The sequence below is a fragment of the Dermacentor andersoni genome, chromosome 2 (assembly GCF_023375885.2).
Source record: "Dermacentor andersoni chromosome 2, qqDerAnde1_hic_scaffold, whole genome shotgun sequence".
NCBI classification, from domain to species: Eukaryota; Metazoa; Arthropoda; class Arachnida; order Ixodida; family Ixodidae; genus Dermacentor; species Dermacentor andersoni.
This window is the reverse complement of record NC_092815.1, coordinates 108,866,432-108,884,185: the sequence shown is the minus strand read 5'-3', so window position 1 is coordinate 108,884,185 and position 17,754 is coordinate 108,866,432. Positions and strand designations below refer to the sequence as shown.

At 47.1% G+C, this 17,754-nt stretch overlaps 1 protein-coding gene across 3 annotated transcripts in view; it reads right to left on the bottom strand.

Annotated features, from left to right (window-relative positions):
• Nucleotides 1-2,522: 2,522 nt before the first annotated feature.
• Nucleotides 2,523-17,754, bottom strand: part of LOC126541401 (gonadotropin-releasing hormone receptor-like) — a 48,693-nt gene continuing 33,461 nt past the window's right edge. For all 3 annotated transcript variants that reach the window (XM_050188166.3, XM_055076613.2, XM_055076614.2), the window contains 2 exons: nucleotides 5,740-6,764; nucleotides 2,523-4,758 (listed from right to left, as the gene is read on the bottom strand). In XM_050188166.3, the coding sequence (XP_050044123.1) occupies nucleotides 4,336-4,758; nucleotides 5,740-6,525 (1,209 nt within the window). In that variant the 5' untranslated portion in view covers nucleotides 6,526-6,764 and the 3' untranslated portion in view covers nucleotides 2,523-4,335. The remainder of the gene's footprint in view (nucleotides 4,759-5,739; nucleotides 6,765-17,754) is intronic.

Sequence of the window (17,754 nt, the reverse complement as noted above, 5' to 3'; positions counted from 1 at the left end):
TTAGCGAGCTGCGCCATGCACTGGGTGTGTGCCGCCCTCTCGTCAACTTGGGTCACTCAGTATGGGCCACTGAGGGCGCGGTGAGCGAAGGAGCAATTCTTAGTGTTTACTAGCGCCGGCTCTGGCACTAGCTCTGGCATTAGATGGCACTAGCGCCATCTGGCAGCGCCACCAGATGACGCAGTGGTTCAGAAAAAATCGCGAGAGAGCATCCCGGTCGCCGCATGATGCGTTTCTCAGCGTTCGCACGCACCGACGTGCTATGCCTTCCGGATGACATGCACAGGCTTGGCGACGGCGGCACTAGACAGGGTCGAATGTTCTTAAGGTTAAGCCTCATATGTAACCCTTTTCGACGGTGCGAGTGCGCTATGTTGCTATACTGATTAATTGCTAAACAAATTACCCTCGATTGTCATCGACAAATGGGCCTTGATGCACTTTTTATTTTACATTTTTACAATCTTTTTCGCTTGCTCATTCGCTTGCACGAAGTAGCGCCGCTACTGATGGCGGGCTTCGTCACTCGGCGGGACGGATGACAAATGAATAGAAGAGATCAGCCAATAGGATTGCAAGCTACTATCGAGGTATACGTAGGTGTTCCACCAGCGCCTGTCCTCACTCCTGTTCTTTTCAACTTGGCCTTTATTCCTCTGGTATGGAGTCTACAAAATATTCCACGCATCGATTTTCTAATATACGCCGACGACGTGACTATATGATTTATATGTAACGACCTCAGCATACAACTACACGACGTGCAGCAGGCTTTGGACGTCACTGGCACCTAGGCCCGTGGTGCAAGGGGGGGGGGGGGGGGTTATTTTGTAAATGTCCACCTTGTGGACATGTTTATTTTTTCTGCTGTGGAAGTTCTGATTGGCTGTGCTGGAGTACGCGTCATAAGGATACAGGCATCCCCAACCAATCAGCTTAGCCAACCAGCAAACTAACCTCCAGCTTCGTCTCTCGACGCGCACGTTGCCCGAGGTAGAAGGAGTACGGATTCTTGGTGTCTGGATATTCAGCAGCGCGGAACAAGATGCAAGTGGCCAGGTAAAATAAAGAAGACATCACAGTCAGCTGTTCACCTGATGCGAAGTAGTGTACCTAAATGTGGAGGAGCCCGTACTCAGGCAGTCAGTGGCATTGTTCGGGCTGTAGTACAACCAAGCACACTTTATCAAGCTCAATTTCGCCAACTTACCTTGAAGCAGTGGAAAGAGATCGAGATAATCAATCGAGAAGCGATGAGCGTAACCACCGCTCTACCTCAGATTACCCGTCTGTTCACTCTTCAAGAACACGGCCATCTGAATACAATAGCAGAATTGGCAACATAACGTGTTCACGTTGGTTGAGCAGGCAACATGTTTCAGTTGCTGCTGAACATCACTGAGGCTACAACAAGTAGACGAAATGCCCCCCCTGGAAGTACACTTGCATAACAGTAAACAAATCACCCGGCTACAGTAAGAAGCTTAAGCCGAAGGTGCCATTGCACACTGATATTTCATAGGACCACTGTGTTTTGTACACAGACGCTGCTGTTACACGTGGCTGTGGACAGAGGGCATGGATCAGCCGTACGTATTTTCCTCTGCAAAGAAATAAGAATTATACAATGGATGTCTATGGCTGGACTCTACTTGAACTCCTGGCCATACACGGCGCGAGTGAGGCAGTCTCATTATTATCAGGCATCACAGAAGTACAATTATACACCACGATTTCTAGAATGTCATGAAACAATTTCAGAGGACTAGCAAAGCTACATCAATTTGCCAAAAGATACATACGCTTCACAAGAACTCGCCTTTCCATGTTCACGTACACTGGGTACAAGGACACAGTTCTGCCCTTTTCAGTGCATTGCCAGACAACCAAGCACACGACAAGAACACGCACCCACCAACACCTCGTGTGCAAGACTAGCTCGAAACATTCCCTTAGACAAGACGCAGGTGACCTCATTGCCCAGTGTGCCCACTCTGGCGTCCACAACCTCACAAAGGTGGATGAAGTTTCCTTCAGGAGGGTATCGGCAGGGGCCCAAGCTGCACCACCCTGGCACAAGACAAAAATATGTACCGCCTGCTATAGACTAGCCCAGGTACAACACATATCCGAGAGCCCTTGCTCAGAGGTTCTGGTCTCCGTAGCCACCGACATGCTCACTTCAGCAAGTGCAGCATAGACGGCTCTATTTACGCAGCCTTGCTGGAGTTCCTGCAAGATGCAGGATTGTATTCATATTCACAGATCCTTTAGTGCTTTTATATGCCATAAGGCGGCCATTCTTGGAAAAAGAAGAAACAACGGCTTGCAAGGTATACGCCCATGGCACGGATACCGTACATTGTCTGTTGAGGTTCATAAGGAACGTGCCGGCGGGCATATCATATGGAGTAGCATGCTGCACATGGGACCACCGATGCTTCTCCAATGACCCTTAGAATTATCTTGGACTGCCTCACCAGTATGGGCACACGTGGAAACACATCTCATAAGAGCTCTCGATATGCGGCATTATTTCATCTTTATTTTCAGGCTGAGTTCTTATAAATAGAACACTCCGACCACAAATATTGTGAACATGCTACAGAAGACCAGATCACAACGGAATAAAAACAAATTCCTTTTTCATGCTCCTAACATCTCATTCGTACCTTAGGCATAAGAGTTAAAAGAAGTTGACAGTCACTTCAGCATACGCTAAAGAGGATGCAGGTGAAAGCCGGCGCTCTCACGAGACATTATTTACATGACATTCTCATTCGAAGGCGTTCTTACTTCTTATTGTTTTCTCTCACCAAAGGTCGCGGGTTTGAGTGGCTTAATTAACTGCACCTTAGTTAACTTCGCGCTAACTTAGATCTAAGGTCGTTGGTTCGACTCCCACCAAAAGTGGGTTCGAGTACCTTAATTAACTGCATCTGAATTAACTCTCACCAAATTAACCCCACCTTAACACCAAATATGGTGAGTTCGAGTACCTAAATTAACACTCTTAATTAACAGTACATTAATTAACTTCGCCTTAACACCAAAAGTTGTGGGTTTAACTCCCACGAAAGGTCGATGGTTCCAATTCCAGCTAAGGTCGTGGTTCCGAATGCCTTAATTAACTCTAACTTAATTAACTGTGCCTTAATTAACACCAAAGGTCGTGCGTTTGAGTCCCACCAAAGCAGACGGTTCAACTCCGACCAGAGTTCACAGGTGCGGGTGCCTTAACTCTACCTTAAGTAACGGTGCCTGAACTTTGCATTAATTAACACCGAAGGCCGTGGGTTCGACTGCCACATATACGGTCGATAGTTCAACCCCCAAATTTGATGCCATTGAATTTTGGTTGCATAAGGCCGGATGATCAATTTTTCGACCCATGAGCCATCTACAGCTTTCGCCTTAATAAATGGTAATTAATTAAATAATTAATTAATTCGTTCATTATTTCATTCATTCATTCGATAATTCATTCATTCGTTACACCCTACTTAGGGCACATTAAGCATATGACTGTAAGGTTCTCCTGTTGGTCAGGCACGCCTCACGTCCCATTGATAGCCGATGTGCATTTGTCACCGAAAACAAGGAATGTGCAAAAGAAGAGGCACACGAAAATGTCCCACTGCAGCAATCACTGCTTCCAGCTCTCTTTACTTTGTCTCTGTAAAAAGAGTTGTGGCATTAAATCATATATACCTGAGCCATTGCCCCCCGAAAGTACTAAGCCTGAACTTCTCTTCTCGGAAGACCACACTGTGCACTCGCTGGAACGGCGGATCCGAAGCGCACATACACTGTTCATGCCCCTTTGCTTATAGCAGTGGTTAAAAAAAAATAATGCAGGGGTGGAATAGAAATGATTGTTGTGGAAACTCATGGCCAGTGCCGTGCCCAAGTGCATGCCTCGATCTCGGCAATATCTGTTCTCGTCTTCTGTCTTGTGGCGTCATCTCAACCTTTTCCGACTCACTGAAGGAAAACACGATGACTCCAAGAGCTGGCTTGCCCCTTCTCTTGAAAACGTGCAAACGAGACATTACAGTGTGCAAATTGCCGCACTTCCAGGTTGGTATTCTCCGTAGCACTTTGTTGTTAGTAACCACACTGCATACATTTAGAAATTTAGAATTACTTTGAGCGTGACCTGCCAGATGAGGAAACAGAAGGGAGGGGCTATGCCACCAGTTCTCGCTCTTCTGTTCGTCGGCTGTTCGGAGTGTACTTCGCAACTTTACATGCTTCAATTGAACGCTAACCATGGGGCAAACACAGTTCTCTAGAACACCGACACAGGAAAACAGCGTTGTACGGCAACCACCTTCAGCACGTGGCGCGGCTCTTCATGTTCGGCGGAGTGTCTGTAGCCGCGCGGTTGCCGGTTCTCGCCACGGACATCTTCGACTGGCGCATCGGGGGGCAATTGTCCTCCGGATCGGTGGACATCTGAGAGCCCGCGCGGGACCGGGTTAGCAGGCGACATGTGAGCGAGTCGCGGACCATGCAAGCCGCGGTCCGCCAAAAGCCACCGCCGTTCTCAATGTCTCCGTGTGGCCGCTGGAAATAAAGGAAGATGTACGGGTTGATGGCACTGTTGGAAGCCGATATCACGCCGAAGAGAGCTACGAGGTTGGCGTCCAGGATGCCCGGGTTTCCGAAGGCCAGGATGGCCTCTTGCACCATGTACGGCACGTTGGTCACCAGGAAGGCGCCGAACACCACGGCCGTCATTTTCAACGTCTTCACCTGCGTCCACAGGTTACCACTTGTTTATTTCCACATAATTTGGAACTGAAGGAAATATGCAAGGAGTGTGAAGCCGGGAAAACTGGGCCCTGTGTCACTAACCACACTACATTTGTTTAAGAAGAAACGCATCGTGCATTTGCCTGCGCAATGTCGGACCTGCATGATCAAGATTCTGGGAAGAAGCAAAACTGCCATAGCATGATAAAGTGTTTTATACCACCTCTGAGGGTGAAACAGGGGTGAGCATAATTTAATTTCTTTGTTTGGTAACAAGGAGAGGTTCTGGCGCGGCATGTCGGCTATACTTAATTTCTGTACAGTCTTGTACTTAATTATCCGTCGTTTTTTTTTTCTGCTTCGTGATTCTACGAGGCCTCATTGCGCACCTGTGGCGGGAAGCTGAAATTGATTACCTCTGACTGAAATATAACTATTTCAAAGCATGCGCTAGTCCACCTGTCTCCCTTATCGTCTTCGTTTGTTTCGCACAGTGCCTGTTTGAAGCTTATGAACCAACTAGCCCAGCAGGAGGCTTTACTGACCTAGATCGTTATTTATGTGAAATAGGCCAAAAACTGAACATTAGCACTTTTCCCATTGCGTTAACATTATGCGCAACTGTTGCTGCTAACACGAGCACTTGTTCTTGCTAGTAGCCTCTTAATATTCCCTTTAGAGTAAGCGCTTGCGTACTGGCTTTTAGAATAAGCGTTTTTTAAGAGACCAAAGCTATTAACTGCCGTCACAACGCTTATATATTGGGGCACCTGCAACATCACATGTGCAGTTGTCTGTACACTCACACCGGGAATATACCTGGGATCGTTTTACTTTATGTTACTGCATTCTTTTTAATCATGCGCCCTCTATCGTCTACTAGAATTTTTTCCTTGCGCTCCTCATTCAGATATTATGCTGCTTCCTTTAAACCAGTGCTTTTGTATAGAGTCCTCGTGACAGAGGACGGTGAGTACAAACCTTAGCTCGAGGTAGCGAGGAAGTGGTTTGCCGGCCCATATGCCGGTTGATCGCAGTGTGCTTCCAAATGGCCCACAGGATTCCAGCGTGGAACGCAATCAGGAGCACCAGTGGCACGACGAACACCGTGAAGAACACAAACCCCATGTATATCTGGCGGTGGTAGAGCGGCGTGTCAGGGTCGTAGAAGATTGACGCACAAAAGCACTTGCCGGGCGCTACTTCGACGCTGTGGAAAACGTAGACGTTCGGCAGTGACGGCATGCACGAAGTCAACCACGTCAGGGCAGCTAGCTTCCACGGATCCGTGCTAGGTGCAAGCGGTGTGGCGATGGCGATGTACCTGTCTATAGCGATGGCCACAAGCATGTAGGTGGACGAGACGAGCGCGAACGTCTGCAGAAACTTGAAGAAGCGGCAGAAGGCGTCGCCCGCGATCCACAGTCGGCCCATCACTTCCCACACCACTTGCGACATCATCGTGATGCAGGCCACTAGAAGGTCCGCTATGGCCAGGTTCAGGAAGAGCACCCGCGCCTTGGACACTCGCCGGCGACGCTGCTGCACGAGGAGATTGCAGCAGACGACGCTGTTGCCGACCACCGACAGGATGATCATGGTGACGATGATGACTATGCGGACCCGCTTGTGGTAGCGAGGGCCCATCATTTCGTCAGTAGCCACGGCGTCGGTGACGTTGTTTAGGAGGGCAGTAACATTGTCTGCTGCATCGTGGCCGGGAGGTGGGTCCTCGGTGGACGCGTCGAAAGCGTCTGCTTCAGTCATCACAAAGTGGGTGGTATTCCGTGTTTACCTCCATCCAATGAAGAGCTCTTGGGTTAAGTGAAATATGTTGCGCGAAGAGATTGTTCTACGTGCTCGGTAACATTCGGAGTGCTTTAAACAATAGCGTTCGGCTGCAAACTGCATCACGACCAAGTCGTGCTGTTGCGGCCAGGCTAAGAGCAGTGATGCTAGAGACGGAGGAGTCCATGTGCTTGTAGGCTTCCTCAGTTGTGTTGTACCTGCAATGCCAAAACACAAAAGAATTACCGTTATTCTTGAAATTATCAAAACCTTGAAATACTTTTGAGAGAACGCTATGTATATTTAGGACCAATTCATGCGAAACCTCACCACTATTTTGTTTTAGGAATGGTGGCATTTATGAATATAAGATATTTGCTTGACGAAAAGAGAAAGCGTTAGCTCAGCTGATCATGACCGCAACCGCCGCCTTATGATTATCGGACCGCTACTTCCGGAATGCACTGATAGTTATTCACTGTCTGCATGTACCAAAATGTGTAGACTGTGGCCAGAGTGAAGAGAATAGCCCCTGTTCACAAAATAACTGTTACTCTTACTATCAGACGTGTCGCTAAAGCGTAACAACTACGCGCATTAATGTCCAATGTACTTTTCATTTCTGCAGAACGACTTTGAACCTTCTTTTACTTCTGTACTCGCATAACGAACGTACAAGCTGTTGCTCACTGCTTCGATAAAAGAGCGATCACAACTCAATAGAATAGACTGCGTAAAGAGGTCATCTCTCGAAAACAGGTGGCCAAGTATGCGCTTTCCATGCATACAGCCCAGCGCAGGGGCCGCACATGGCAGCTTAAAGTTTCTTTACAGCTGCGGAGTGCTCTACGTATTAACTCTTCGCCGCGTTTTTCTGTCTGAAATCTTCCATAAACTACTTTGGTCACTACAGACATTTGCAGCTTTGTCAGCATTAGCAATGACTATTTCTAGGACAAAGTTGACGCGAAAGGTTTAGCCAAGTATGACGCTCAGGCTTCAGGTACAGTAATTACGGTTCCAGGTTCATGAACGCGCCTTCGTCTTGCGTCATTGTGACGTGTAAGTTTTTGCACCTAAAACACGCCTTATATAAACCTGTGTGATCATGTTGAAAATGAATGGTGTCGTGTTCAAGACGTAACATATATGGTGACAACGTCTGGAGTTCTAGCGGAGTCCATGCTAGTCGCACTTCAATTTTGGGTTGGCAGGGGTTATCTGCAATTTGACGTTGACGACAAGAAATATTTGACAGCAAATGCTTTGATACCTGCGGGCGGACATTTCGGTAAAATAAAAACGAAATAATAAAACAAAGACGCGGCTTCGACGCACGGTTTGTTTACAAGCGAAGCTTGCGTTCATGTTCGCGATGAATGTTGTCCTTTTTTGAGACAATTTGGAAGTACTGCAAACGACAAAGTAGGGCACGTTTCCACCGGGAAACACTTCGCTGAACGTAAAGGCGTCGAACACCAACACCACAGACACGGCTGACGGAAACCAGAGTATATCGCACAGTCAAAGTACTCAAAGTACTCGTCCTGTACTCAAAGTATACCTGTTCGCACCTGTAAAGTAGGATACGGACCTGTTCCACTGGTGTTTCATCACTGCGTATCAATGCCGCCCCGCTTCGCGGCTATACGAGAATGTGCGCACGCATTGCCAGCCATCTCTTACTGCGTATCGATGCTGCTCGGCTTCGCGTTTATGGGTGAAATGTTTACGATTACGTCGCTGCGCGAAATCTAAACCAGCAGCTGACGTGGAATACCCACCGTGCACGGTGCACCGTAGGCTGCACCGTGCAAGGCATTCACGTTTGCGCCTCCGCTAATCCGGCAGAACACCCCGTCCGTTCCCGTTTGCAGGAACACCAGACCCGCTAAAACTCTCTATTATCTGCATTTCGCAAAATGCCTATCCCAAAAACAAGCGAGCACAACAAAGCGCAACAATTAAGTCACACCCAAACGCGGCCTCTTTGGTGCACTGCCTACGCCTCCTCTTTCCCTGCCCGTTTTCTTCCTTCTTTTCTCTCTCGCATCATGTTCTATACCGCGCTTACATTTCCCTCTGGCCTTTGCTCCGGGCGCTAGAGCGACAGGAAAAAGGGGGAGATGGGATAACAGCGATAACAGCGGCGCTGGCGACGACGGCAGTGGCTGTGAAAATAGCGCGAGCATGGGGGGGGGAGGCGCATAGACAATGGTGACATGGTGTGACAAATGTTTCTGGCTGCATTTCTGACAGTGTTGCATAGATAAGGTTCCTCAGACATGAGCCTTTTGTGTGTGGCCCAGCGGGTCGCTTAAGCGACGGTCGCGGCCGCTTTTGAGGGCCGCCTGTATGCGGTCTTTCTTGCTGAAATGAAGAAGTGCTCGTTGCGCGAAGGATTTTATCCAGGACTTGAATGAGAGCGCACATTCATTGTACTAAGTATAGGCATTGTATTTGGAACACAAGTAGTTTGCTGGTAGCTTAAAAGCACAAGGACAACGTCCACTATTGACTCTACTAGAGATGACAGTTGTCTGTCTGCAACTCATGAGCAGTTGTCTTTCAGCGCCTGTGTCATTTGTGTGTGTGTAATGTGCGTGCATCTGTGTAATGTAAGCAGGTGTATAGCGTGTATCAAAACAGGCGCAACAAGCTGCGACATAATAAGTGCGAAATTCTCTTCCGCGCTGGAGACTATGCTACGATTAGTTTACATCCACATTAGCCTAACCTATGTTCACTGCAGAACGAAGGTGCCTCGCAGCGATCTTCGAGTACCCCTGTCATGCGTTAACTGACTACATCCGACGCCTTCAAATTTCATTCTTTCTTCACACTACTCAGTTCGCTGTCGTCCACTAACCTTCGCAGACGATTCCGGTCTTGCCCAGCGTCTTTAAGCTTATCCTGTGACGCGCCTAGGCATCCTCTGTTGTCGCTGCTGACCCCACATTTCTCTCCCTTTTCCCTTGTGCAGTACGGTTGAGGTGTCCTCTATTGAGAGACAGTTACCGCGCTGCACTTAGACCCACCTTTCATCCCTCCAACCAAGAACATTTCCCTCCACGGCGCTTCTCTTTTATCGGTACACATTCTGTAACTCCACTTGACCACTGGTTACCCGCCCTAACAATAACACGTCCTGCCCAGCTGCCTAACTTGAAGTATAACATCGGCTACCGCCGTTTTCTCTCTAATCCTTATTGGTGTTTTCCTATCTCTTAACGTTACGCCTAACATATTTTGGTCCATCGCTCGTTGTGCGTTTCCTTACTACTTTTCAAGCTTGTTTGTTAACGTCCAAGTTTTTGCTTGATATGTTAGTAACGGCAGAATGCAATAATTGTAGGCTTTTCTGTTCAAGGACACCGGTAAGCTGCCGGTCATCACATGGTAATCCCTGCCGTATGTGCTTCTACCCATCTTTACTCTTCTTTCAGATTTCAGATTTTCATGATGCGGTTAACTTGTGACTAATGGTCCTATATAGATAAACGGAATCTTGCACAGACTGTAGAGGTTTGCTTCAGATTACAAACTGCCATGCTGTTGCCAAGCTTGTATCTCTGCAGATCGTAACTTTGAGTGATTCACGTATGCATTGTCATGTTCTTGCTTTCTTGCTTGCTCCTCACTTGTGGCGCTTACCCACTACGGGGGATTGGCCAAGAAGCCGGCGGTTAAAGGTTAAAGGGAAGGGAAGAGAGAAAAATCTGAACGGAATATTAAATCGGGATGAAGTTCATGTTAACGAAGAAATTAATTTACGTGGCAGATATAAAAAAGGTTTGTAATTTTATATAAACTTCAAATATTGTGTTCAATTTTGGGTGGCATTAAAATAATTTCGAGGACACAATCAGCGACTTAACGGTCTACCGAATTATTGATTTCGAGAATTAAAATGGTAGCCTAGTGTCACAGAGACACTTGCAAGTGTTCTGCGATGCAAGGCCGGCAACATCTTCTGGCGTCCTGTTGTTTTCTTCCACTTTGCTCTCTATTACCGTTTTCACACGCCGGTCACTTCGTTGTCGTTTCTAATGTGCAACCTAATCCTCTGCACTCATGCCCCCCCCCCCCCCCCCCCTCCTCCTTGGAGCCAGCACAATACGAGGAGAAGAGAAGTCACTCAAGGAATCACGAGGAGCATAGAGTTCCAGCTCGCTGACGTGCAGGGACAAGATGTCATTTGAGGTACGGTTCGTGTGCTGCACCAAGCCGTCTGCTCACGGATGCTGAGGGTATGGGCCGCTGCATGACGAATTGCGCGGTCAATCGATAGCTTGACCTTTCAGCGTGCGAGACAACAGAGCCGTGCCGCGTCGCAAAATGACGCGCTCGCTCGGGGAAGTCATGGCGCGCTGAGACGAAGAGTCGGGGACGGCTCCGACATTCGGTCCCCTACGTGAGGCAGTCAGTGGTAGCAACTAGGAACCTAACTGCTGCCGCGCGGCAACAGGTTTCCCATTAAATACTCCTTAAGGAAGTATTTCGCGCTTAGTTTCTCGCGCGTCACTAACTACAGTCGCAGCGGAGATAAATCGGCGAAACAAGTACAAAAAGAAGCCGATTTAAGAAGGACGCCGCTGACATTCGTAAGCTATGCAATGAAGAAACCAGTGCTCTCATGCGTGAGCACCGCGTGCCTCATAAACCACACGTGAGTGAATAATGTAGACAATAACTCCAGTAGGCATTTGCATTCCGATCAGTCTTTCCGCAACACTTTCATTTTTGTCCCCTAAGAGCAAGTTTACTTTTTCGTGCAGCTTGCCCTGACTCATAACTGTGCATTTAAATAAGAGCGTGGAGGCCCTGCTCACGTATAAGTTTCAGTAGTGGCATAGAGAACTTATCGTCCATGAGACAATACCTGTAACAGTGTGTTTGATCTGTTCGTAGCTTGGTAGCTCTAACAATCTTCTCTAGATATCATAAGAAGCGAACAAAGGCTGACAGCAAAGACAACCTTCGGGAAATTACTTGTGCTTCACATATGAAGCAAAGAAACGATGAATTAATGGAAATCAAAGTGGATGAAAAAAACAACTTGCCGCAGTTGGGGAACGATCACACAAACTTCGCATTACGCGTGCGATGCTCCACCAATTGAGCTGCCGCGGCGCCGTTTCCCCATCCACTTTCTTGGGTATTTACGTTTCCTAGTCGACCCGTGGGAGTGTTAGCCAGCGCCATCATTCACAAACCTTGGCAGCAAATGTGAAATATCCTTTCTGCCGCAGGCGTCACGAGAACGTGATAATTCTTGGGTGAAGGCAACCGGTCAATAAGCTCACACATGCTACCTGAAGGCATCAATGTTGCCGAATTCGAGATCCTCGTTATGTAATAAATGAGAAAAAAGGGGGTTAACCGAGGGGCCCGATTTTTGTATTAGTCATATCATAGGAAGCGAACAAACACTTACACCAAAGACAACATAGGGGAAACATAGGGGTCTGACTAGGAAACACAAGTGCCCCAGAAAGTGGATGGGGAAACGGCGCCGCGGTAGCTCAATTCGTAGAGCATCGCACGCGTAATGCGAAGGTTATGGGATCGTTCCCCACCTGCAACAAGTTGTTGTTTCATCCACTTTGATTTCCATTAATTTATCGTTTCTTTACTTGACTTATTAAGCACAAGTAATTTCCCCTATCCTTGGTGTCAGCGTTTGTTCGCTTGTTATCATATGACTAATAAAAATCGGGACCCTCGGCAAACCCCCTTTCTTCTCGTTTAATCTTCTCTTAGCTCTAATTTCTGCGAAGCGAGTTCTGCCCTGAATAAGAGGCTATTGGCGGAAGATGTGGAGGAAGAATTGTCTAGGCAGCCCTATATAGTACTTACCCTACGCCTTCCATTATACGACTTCTGCGTCTTCGTCTGTTTGATCCGCGATTGGCTCCGCATACAAAGCAGCGCTTTGTCCGCAGCTTCCTGCGTGAGGAGCGGAAGACCTCCTCCTATTCAAAGACCAGAAGCCCCTCTCACTTACATCGCGTACAGTCAAGACAGGAACCAATCTGCCTCGTGTCCCTAAGCGCTTGCACCAATGCTTCGCTCTCGAATGGCATTGCGTGATACCGGATGGGAAGCGGCTTCCGAACGGAGATGAAACCGAGCCGGAACTTCGTCCGCGGTTTTGAATATCCTCTAAGGGAATGTTCTCCAGAGAGAGAGAGAGAGAAAGAGAGAGCGAAATAAAAGAAGAAATACGAAGTAAGACAGAGATGCATGGCGCAGCAAGGGGTTTGGAAGGAAACTCGAAAAACGGAATTCATCAACTCCAAATGCGCTATTGAAAAAAAAAGCAAATGAAACAAAAATTGTCTGCAAATGCCAGCGTCGGCAACGAGAAGCAAGCGGGAATGTTTAAGTTTGATCTGCTAGGTCAGGGACTATATATAGCCGAGTCCAATTCAAGCGCTGCAGAAAGCATAACTTACACTAAATTGAATTGTATATCGCGAGGAGGGTCTACGTCGGTAAGAGGAGGTGCGCGTAAGATCGGGCGATCAGGCCATACCAGGCCGTGCACATGAGAAAGGGCTCCAAAGGAGGCGGACGCTGGCAACAATACGGACACCGACGCATGGCCTGCGTTAACAGAAAAGGCAACCACTAGCAGAATCGCTGCTGCTACGGCACGTGTGCAACGCACTGTCCAAGCTGACAAATGCCGTCATTTCTGCGTATGGTATTGAGCGAAATTTGTTATGGCACCAGCGCAAATCTTTTACTGAATACTAATGTGGGGTCGAGGAAAGATATTTTTTTATGAAAATCAAATAGAATCTAACCGTACGTTGAGATATGTAGAGATTTCATTTACAGTAAAAGCGGAAAGGTTGGTCCCTGCTGGTGCTCTCTAAACTTCTACTCCGCGCCAAGGACGAGGAAAGGCGTGTTAAAGTATAAAGTTGAATGATTGCTTTAGTCTAAAGGCCCCTCTTCCAGTATCGTGTCATTCGGGAACATCAGAAACATTATTGTTATAGCCCGCGCAGTCTGTCCAAGAAGTCTTTAGGGAAACACCGAATGAAAATGGAGGGGGTAATGTCGCAGAAACCATTGAGGATGATTGCCAAGGTATGCGGAGCGCAGAAATCAAATGGACACATTAGCAATACTTCTGACGTTTGCTGCTGTTGTCCATAACAGTGCCTGATGGTGGCGACACAAATTATCGCCGTCATGCTTTGGTAGACTGCGTGACGGTGACAACGGCGACGGCGCTACGACAACGGCATCATGACGAAGATGGCACGACTACAACGGAATGACGACAGCGTGTCGACGAGGGCATGACAACGGCTGCGTGGCTTGCGCTTTTGTTCCCCGCTCGGTTACTCCATCCGGAGACTCGTTATTTCCCCGTTCAGTCGCTTTGAACCCACGCAGATACCGCGGACTGTTCAATTTTTCTAAGCGAAGCTTGGTTGAGACGGAAAGACAAACGTGATGGTGATTTATTGGCATCCCTTTGAGCCGGGGCGGTGAAAAATATAGCCTGATCGATTTAATCAGGTATGCTATACATGCTTTTCACTCTACCATTTTCGTCTACATCTCCTTAATCTTTTTTCTCCTCCTCGATACTTCTCTATTTACCTTGCACATCTACCTATGCCTGTAGCGGATCCGGCCAAAATCTCTTGCCCGTTTTTTTTTCACCAATACTACAAGCGTCTCTTGCTTATCTCGACTGCTGACCGGTTGACGTTTCCATCCACTTTAAATCTAAGCGTTTCTGGAAGGTGTACATTACCTACGGGCTTCACTGAGTTAATCCCTTCGCATCCCATTGGGATGTGCTGAGCGGTCTCCAGACATATGCTGCAGCAGACGCATGACTCATCTTGTTACGAACATTCGTTCCGGTATGTTTTTGTCCTTACACAACCATCTCGAGCCTCATATAGCAAGGCACTGCCCTGTGTTTTATCGTAGAGATATTCCCTTCTAATTTATTTCTTCTCATTCTTTTAAATCTCAATTGTCTATTTTGTTTCGCTTCTTTGCATCCGATTCACGGTCTCTCTTTCACTCGTTTTGTTTTTGATGACTCCTGGTTGTCTACATACACTTCCAGTTAACCTGTACTTCGTTGTCAACTTTCTTGACCTCTTCCTCCATTCTGTGTCCATGCTTTTCAGGTAGAGATACTTGTGCATTTTAGCCGCCCATTTATTTTGATCCATGTCCCTTAGTCTTTCTTGAAAACTAATTTTCCTCAGCCTTTCTATGACTTCAAAAGAGGCCCAACCGATGTCACCCTGCACTGACTCATTTGTTGTCTTATCGTGTGCTCCCAAAGCCAGCCGGCTAATGTCTTTGGTAAACTTCCAACGCCGACAAGATATCCGATTTTGAGCACAGAATGGCGTTTCCGAACGTTAGCGCTTGTACCATTACTCCTTTCCAGATTCCACGTAGCACCTCATATTTGTTGCTCTATGTTTCCCTGTATTGCTGCATTCCGCTTCCCTTTTATTTTCAGATTTTCTTGGTGGGTGCTTGAGTAAGTCTCCTTCGTTTATGTATATGCCGAGGTATTTATATTGCCTGACTATGGGTATGACTTGCTGTTGAAATGACACCACGTAATTACTCGTCTCTTCATTAAAGACCATGATTCCCGATTTCTACATGCTAAACTTAACGCCTGGCCTTGTGGCTGCGTTTCCACACATATTCGCAAGTGTCTGTAAAGCTCTTGCATTATCTTCTAGTAGCACTATGTCGTCCGGAAGCCTTCTATTTGCGCCATTTGTCCATTACGCATGTAGGATAAGTCCAACCCTAATTCACTGTTTTCCAGTGGTGTTTCTACGCCCTTAACATAAAGAGTGAACAACAATTGAGACAGAGGACATCCTTGATTCATTCCTTGGCGAATTTCCACCACTTCATTACATTTTCGGCCTTCCCATGCAAATTGTACAGGGTTGCCTTTGTATATCTCCCTCAACGGCTCCACCAAATTGTCATCTGTACCTTCATGCTTGAATATATCCCATAACAATTTCCTCTATGCGTTGTCGTAGGCTCCCTTAATATCCTGAAATTCTATCCATAAAGGTATATTCTGAGCTACTGAAATCTCTATGCAATGAGTTTGTACAAACATATCATCCTCTAAGCGTCTGGCTGCTCTGAACCCATTGTGTAAATAATTGTTCGCCACCCGGCTTCGACAGTTCTAACTTGATGGCTCGCATTTCCATACTATATTTCACGTATACCTTACCGTAACTGGCCTGTACGAGCTCGCCTTATCCGTATCGCCTTTGCCTTTGTAGGTGAGCTTCATCTTGTTTTCACGCCATCCGACCAGAATTTTTTTTTTTTCGTTTTAATTACATGCTCTATGGCATCACTTAGCAGTGTCGTGCTTTCTGGAATGAGGCTTTTTTTATTAGCTGGTATTAGGGATTTCATCGGGTCCTGCGGCCGGGTTATTAGGCACATCTCGACAAGAGACGCGTGGCGGACTTCGGTGGCGAACGGGACCCGCGTCCGTCAGCCCATGACGGCGGAGAAACGCGGAGACTGCGCATGCGCATGCCTACGTGCTTGAGCGTGCAATGTGCTTGTGCAGGAACATCCTCTACAAAGAGGTGTGACACAGCGCCACCACCAACCGCAGCATCTGGACATTCAGACGGCACTAAAGCTATCGCACGATAACGCGTCAGATTTGGAGGACCCGACAATTGGGCTTCGCTGACGAAAGCGCACACGAAAAACTTGCCCATTGCGTCGGCGCCTTTGTGTCGGCGGAGAGTTTGCGGCCATCGAGCATCGCGAAAACGGATGAAAATATTTATTAAAGAAAAACCAAAGGAAGCCATTCGCTTGAAAAGCTATATGGAGTGCCACTGAATTGAAAGGAATTTACTTGGCTTCCAACAATTAGATGAACCATGCAGAAAGCTGATCAGATGACGAGGGCACTCACAACGACAGCAACGACGGCGATCGATATGGTAATCATGTTAACCCGGCTGTTTTGAAAGCAAGATGGATCAGTCGCAACTGGAACAGATTAGTATAGATGTACTTCGGGGCAGAAATTACACGTTGGTGTGTGCTGCAAATAAATAAGATGACAACCTGGGGGCGTTATGAAAAACTCTTATTAAATATGCACAGTAGACGTCATCCTCGTAGCCACTCACATTGAGCGAATAATTAGAGGATAGCGCAGCATAGAAGTCTTCGTTAGGTATAATGCGCTTATAAGATCTTGTTGAGGGCGCACTGTAGTGCGCCCCTACCAGAATTGAAAAATTGTATTGCAGAACCGCTCCCTTACGGAGCGGTTCTGCAACGTATGGCACATTCATAATGTAAACTTATTCATAATAAAGATGGCAGTTGATATAAGGCTTGCTTGATAGTTTCTTCGATGAGAGGCACTTTTGCTTCAGTTACACCACCTCCCAACGCCCAGCCTCCGTGATCTCTAAAGTAATTTACTTGCTGACTTCATTTCAATAGCGATAGTTAAAATAGCGCTAAACCAGTAAAAAGTGGCAGGCTATTTCTTGAAGAAGCTTATTGGAAAGCCCCACGGTGGCGAGCTCCCAGGTGGTTGCGTGACTCCATAGACGGCTTTCATTACCGGTTTCAACGGCCACGTTCAAATTCAGGGGAAAATGAAAAAAAAAAGAACTTTTATGTACCGTAGTTTTCCAGGGTACCGAACAACACCAGGCCATCAAAATTAGTCCAGAGCTTCTGTTTCCTTCTGCGCTAATTTGGCCAGGTTAAACTCGATGGATACTATGCAAACGCTTTATTGCATTTCTTTGGTGGTGTGATCGACGTTGATTGTCAGCTGGAGAAAGTAAAGCCGAAAGCTCCCTTTTTCAAGCTTCTCGCCTGAGCCATCCATGTAAGTGATGGCAACTGTAGCCTAACGAATGCCATCGTATTCTATAGCGTATCTGAAAATTGCCGTGCTGCTAAAATCCGCGGAATGTCCCACCCTGATTCCTCGCTGGCTTTTTAATGCAACGCAGTTCTTTCTTCTTCTTTTTCTTAATTTTAGTACAATGAAATTTAACTTACCGAAGCTCAGCAGAACGTAGAGAAATATAGAACGGCACAGGAACGTGCCGCCGAAATTTCAAGGTGGCGTCCCCACGTCTTTCTTTTTTCCTTTTTTCGTTCAAGTGCGTTTATACTCTT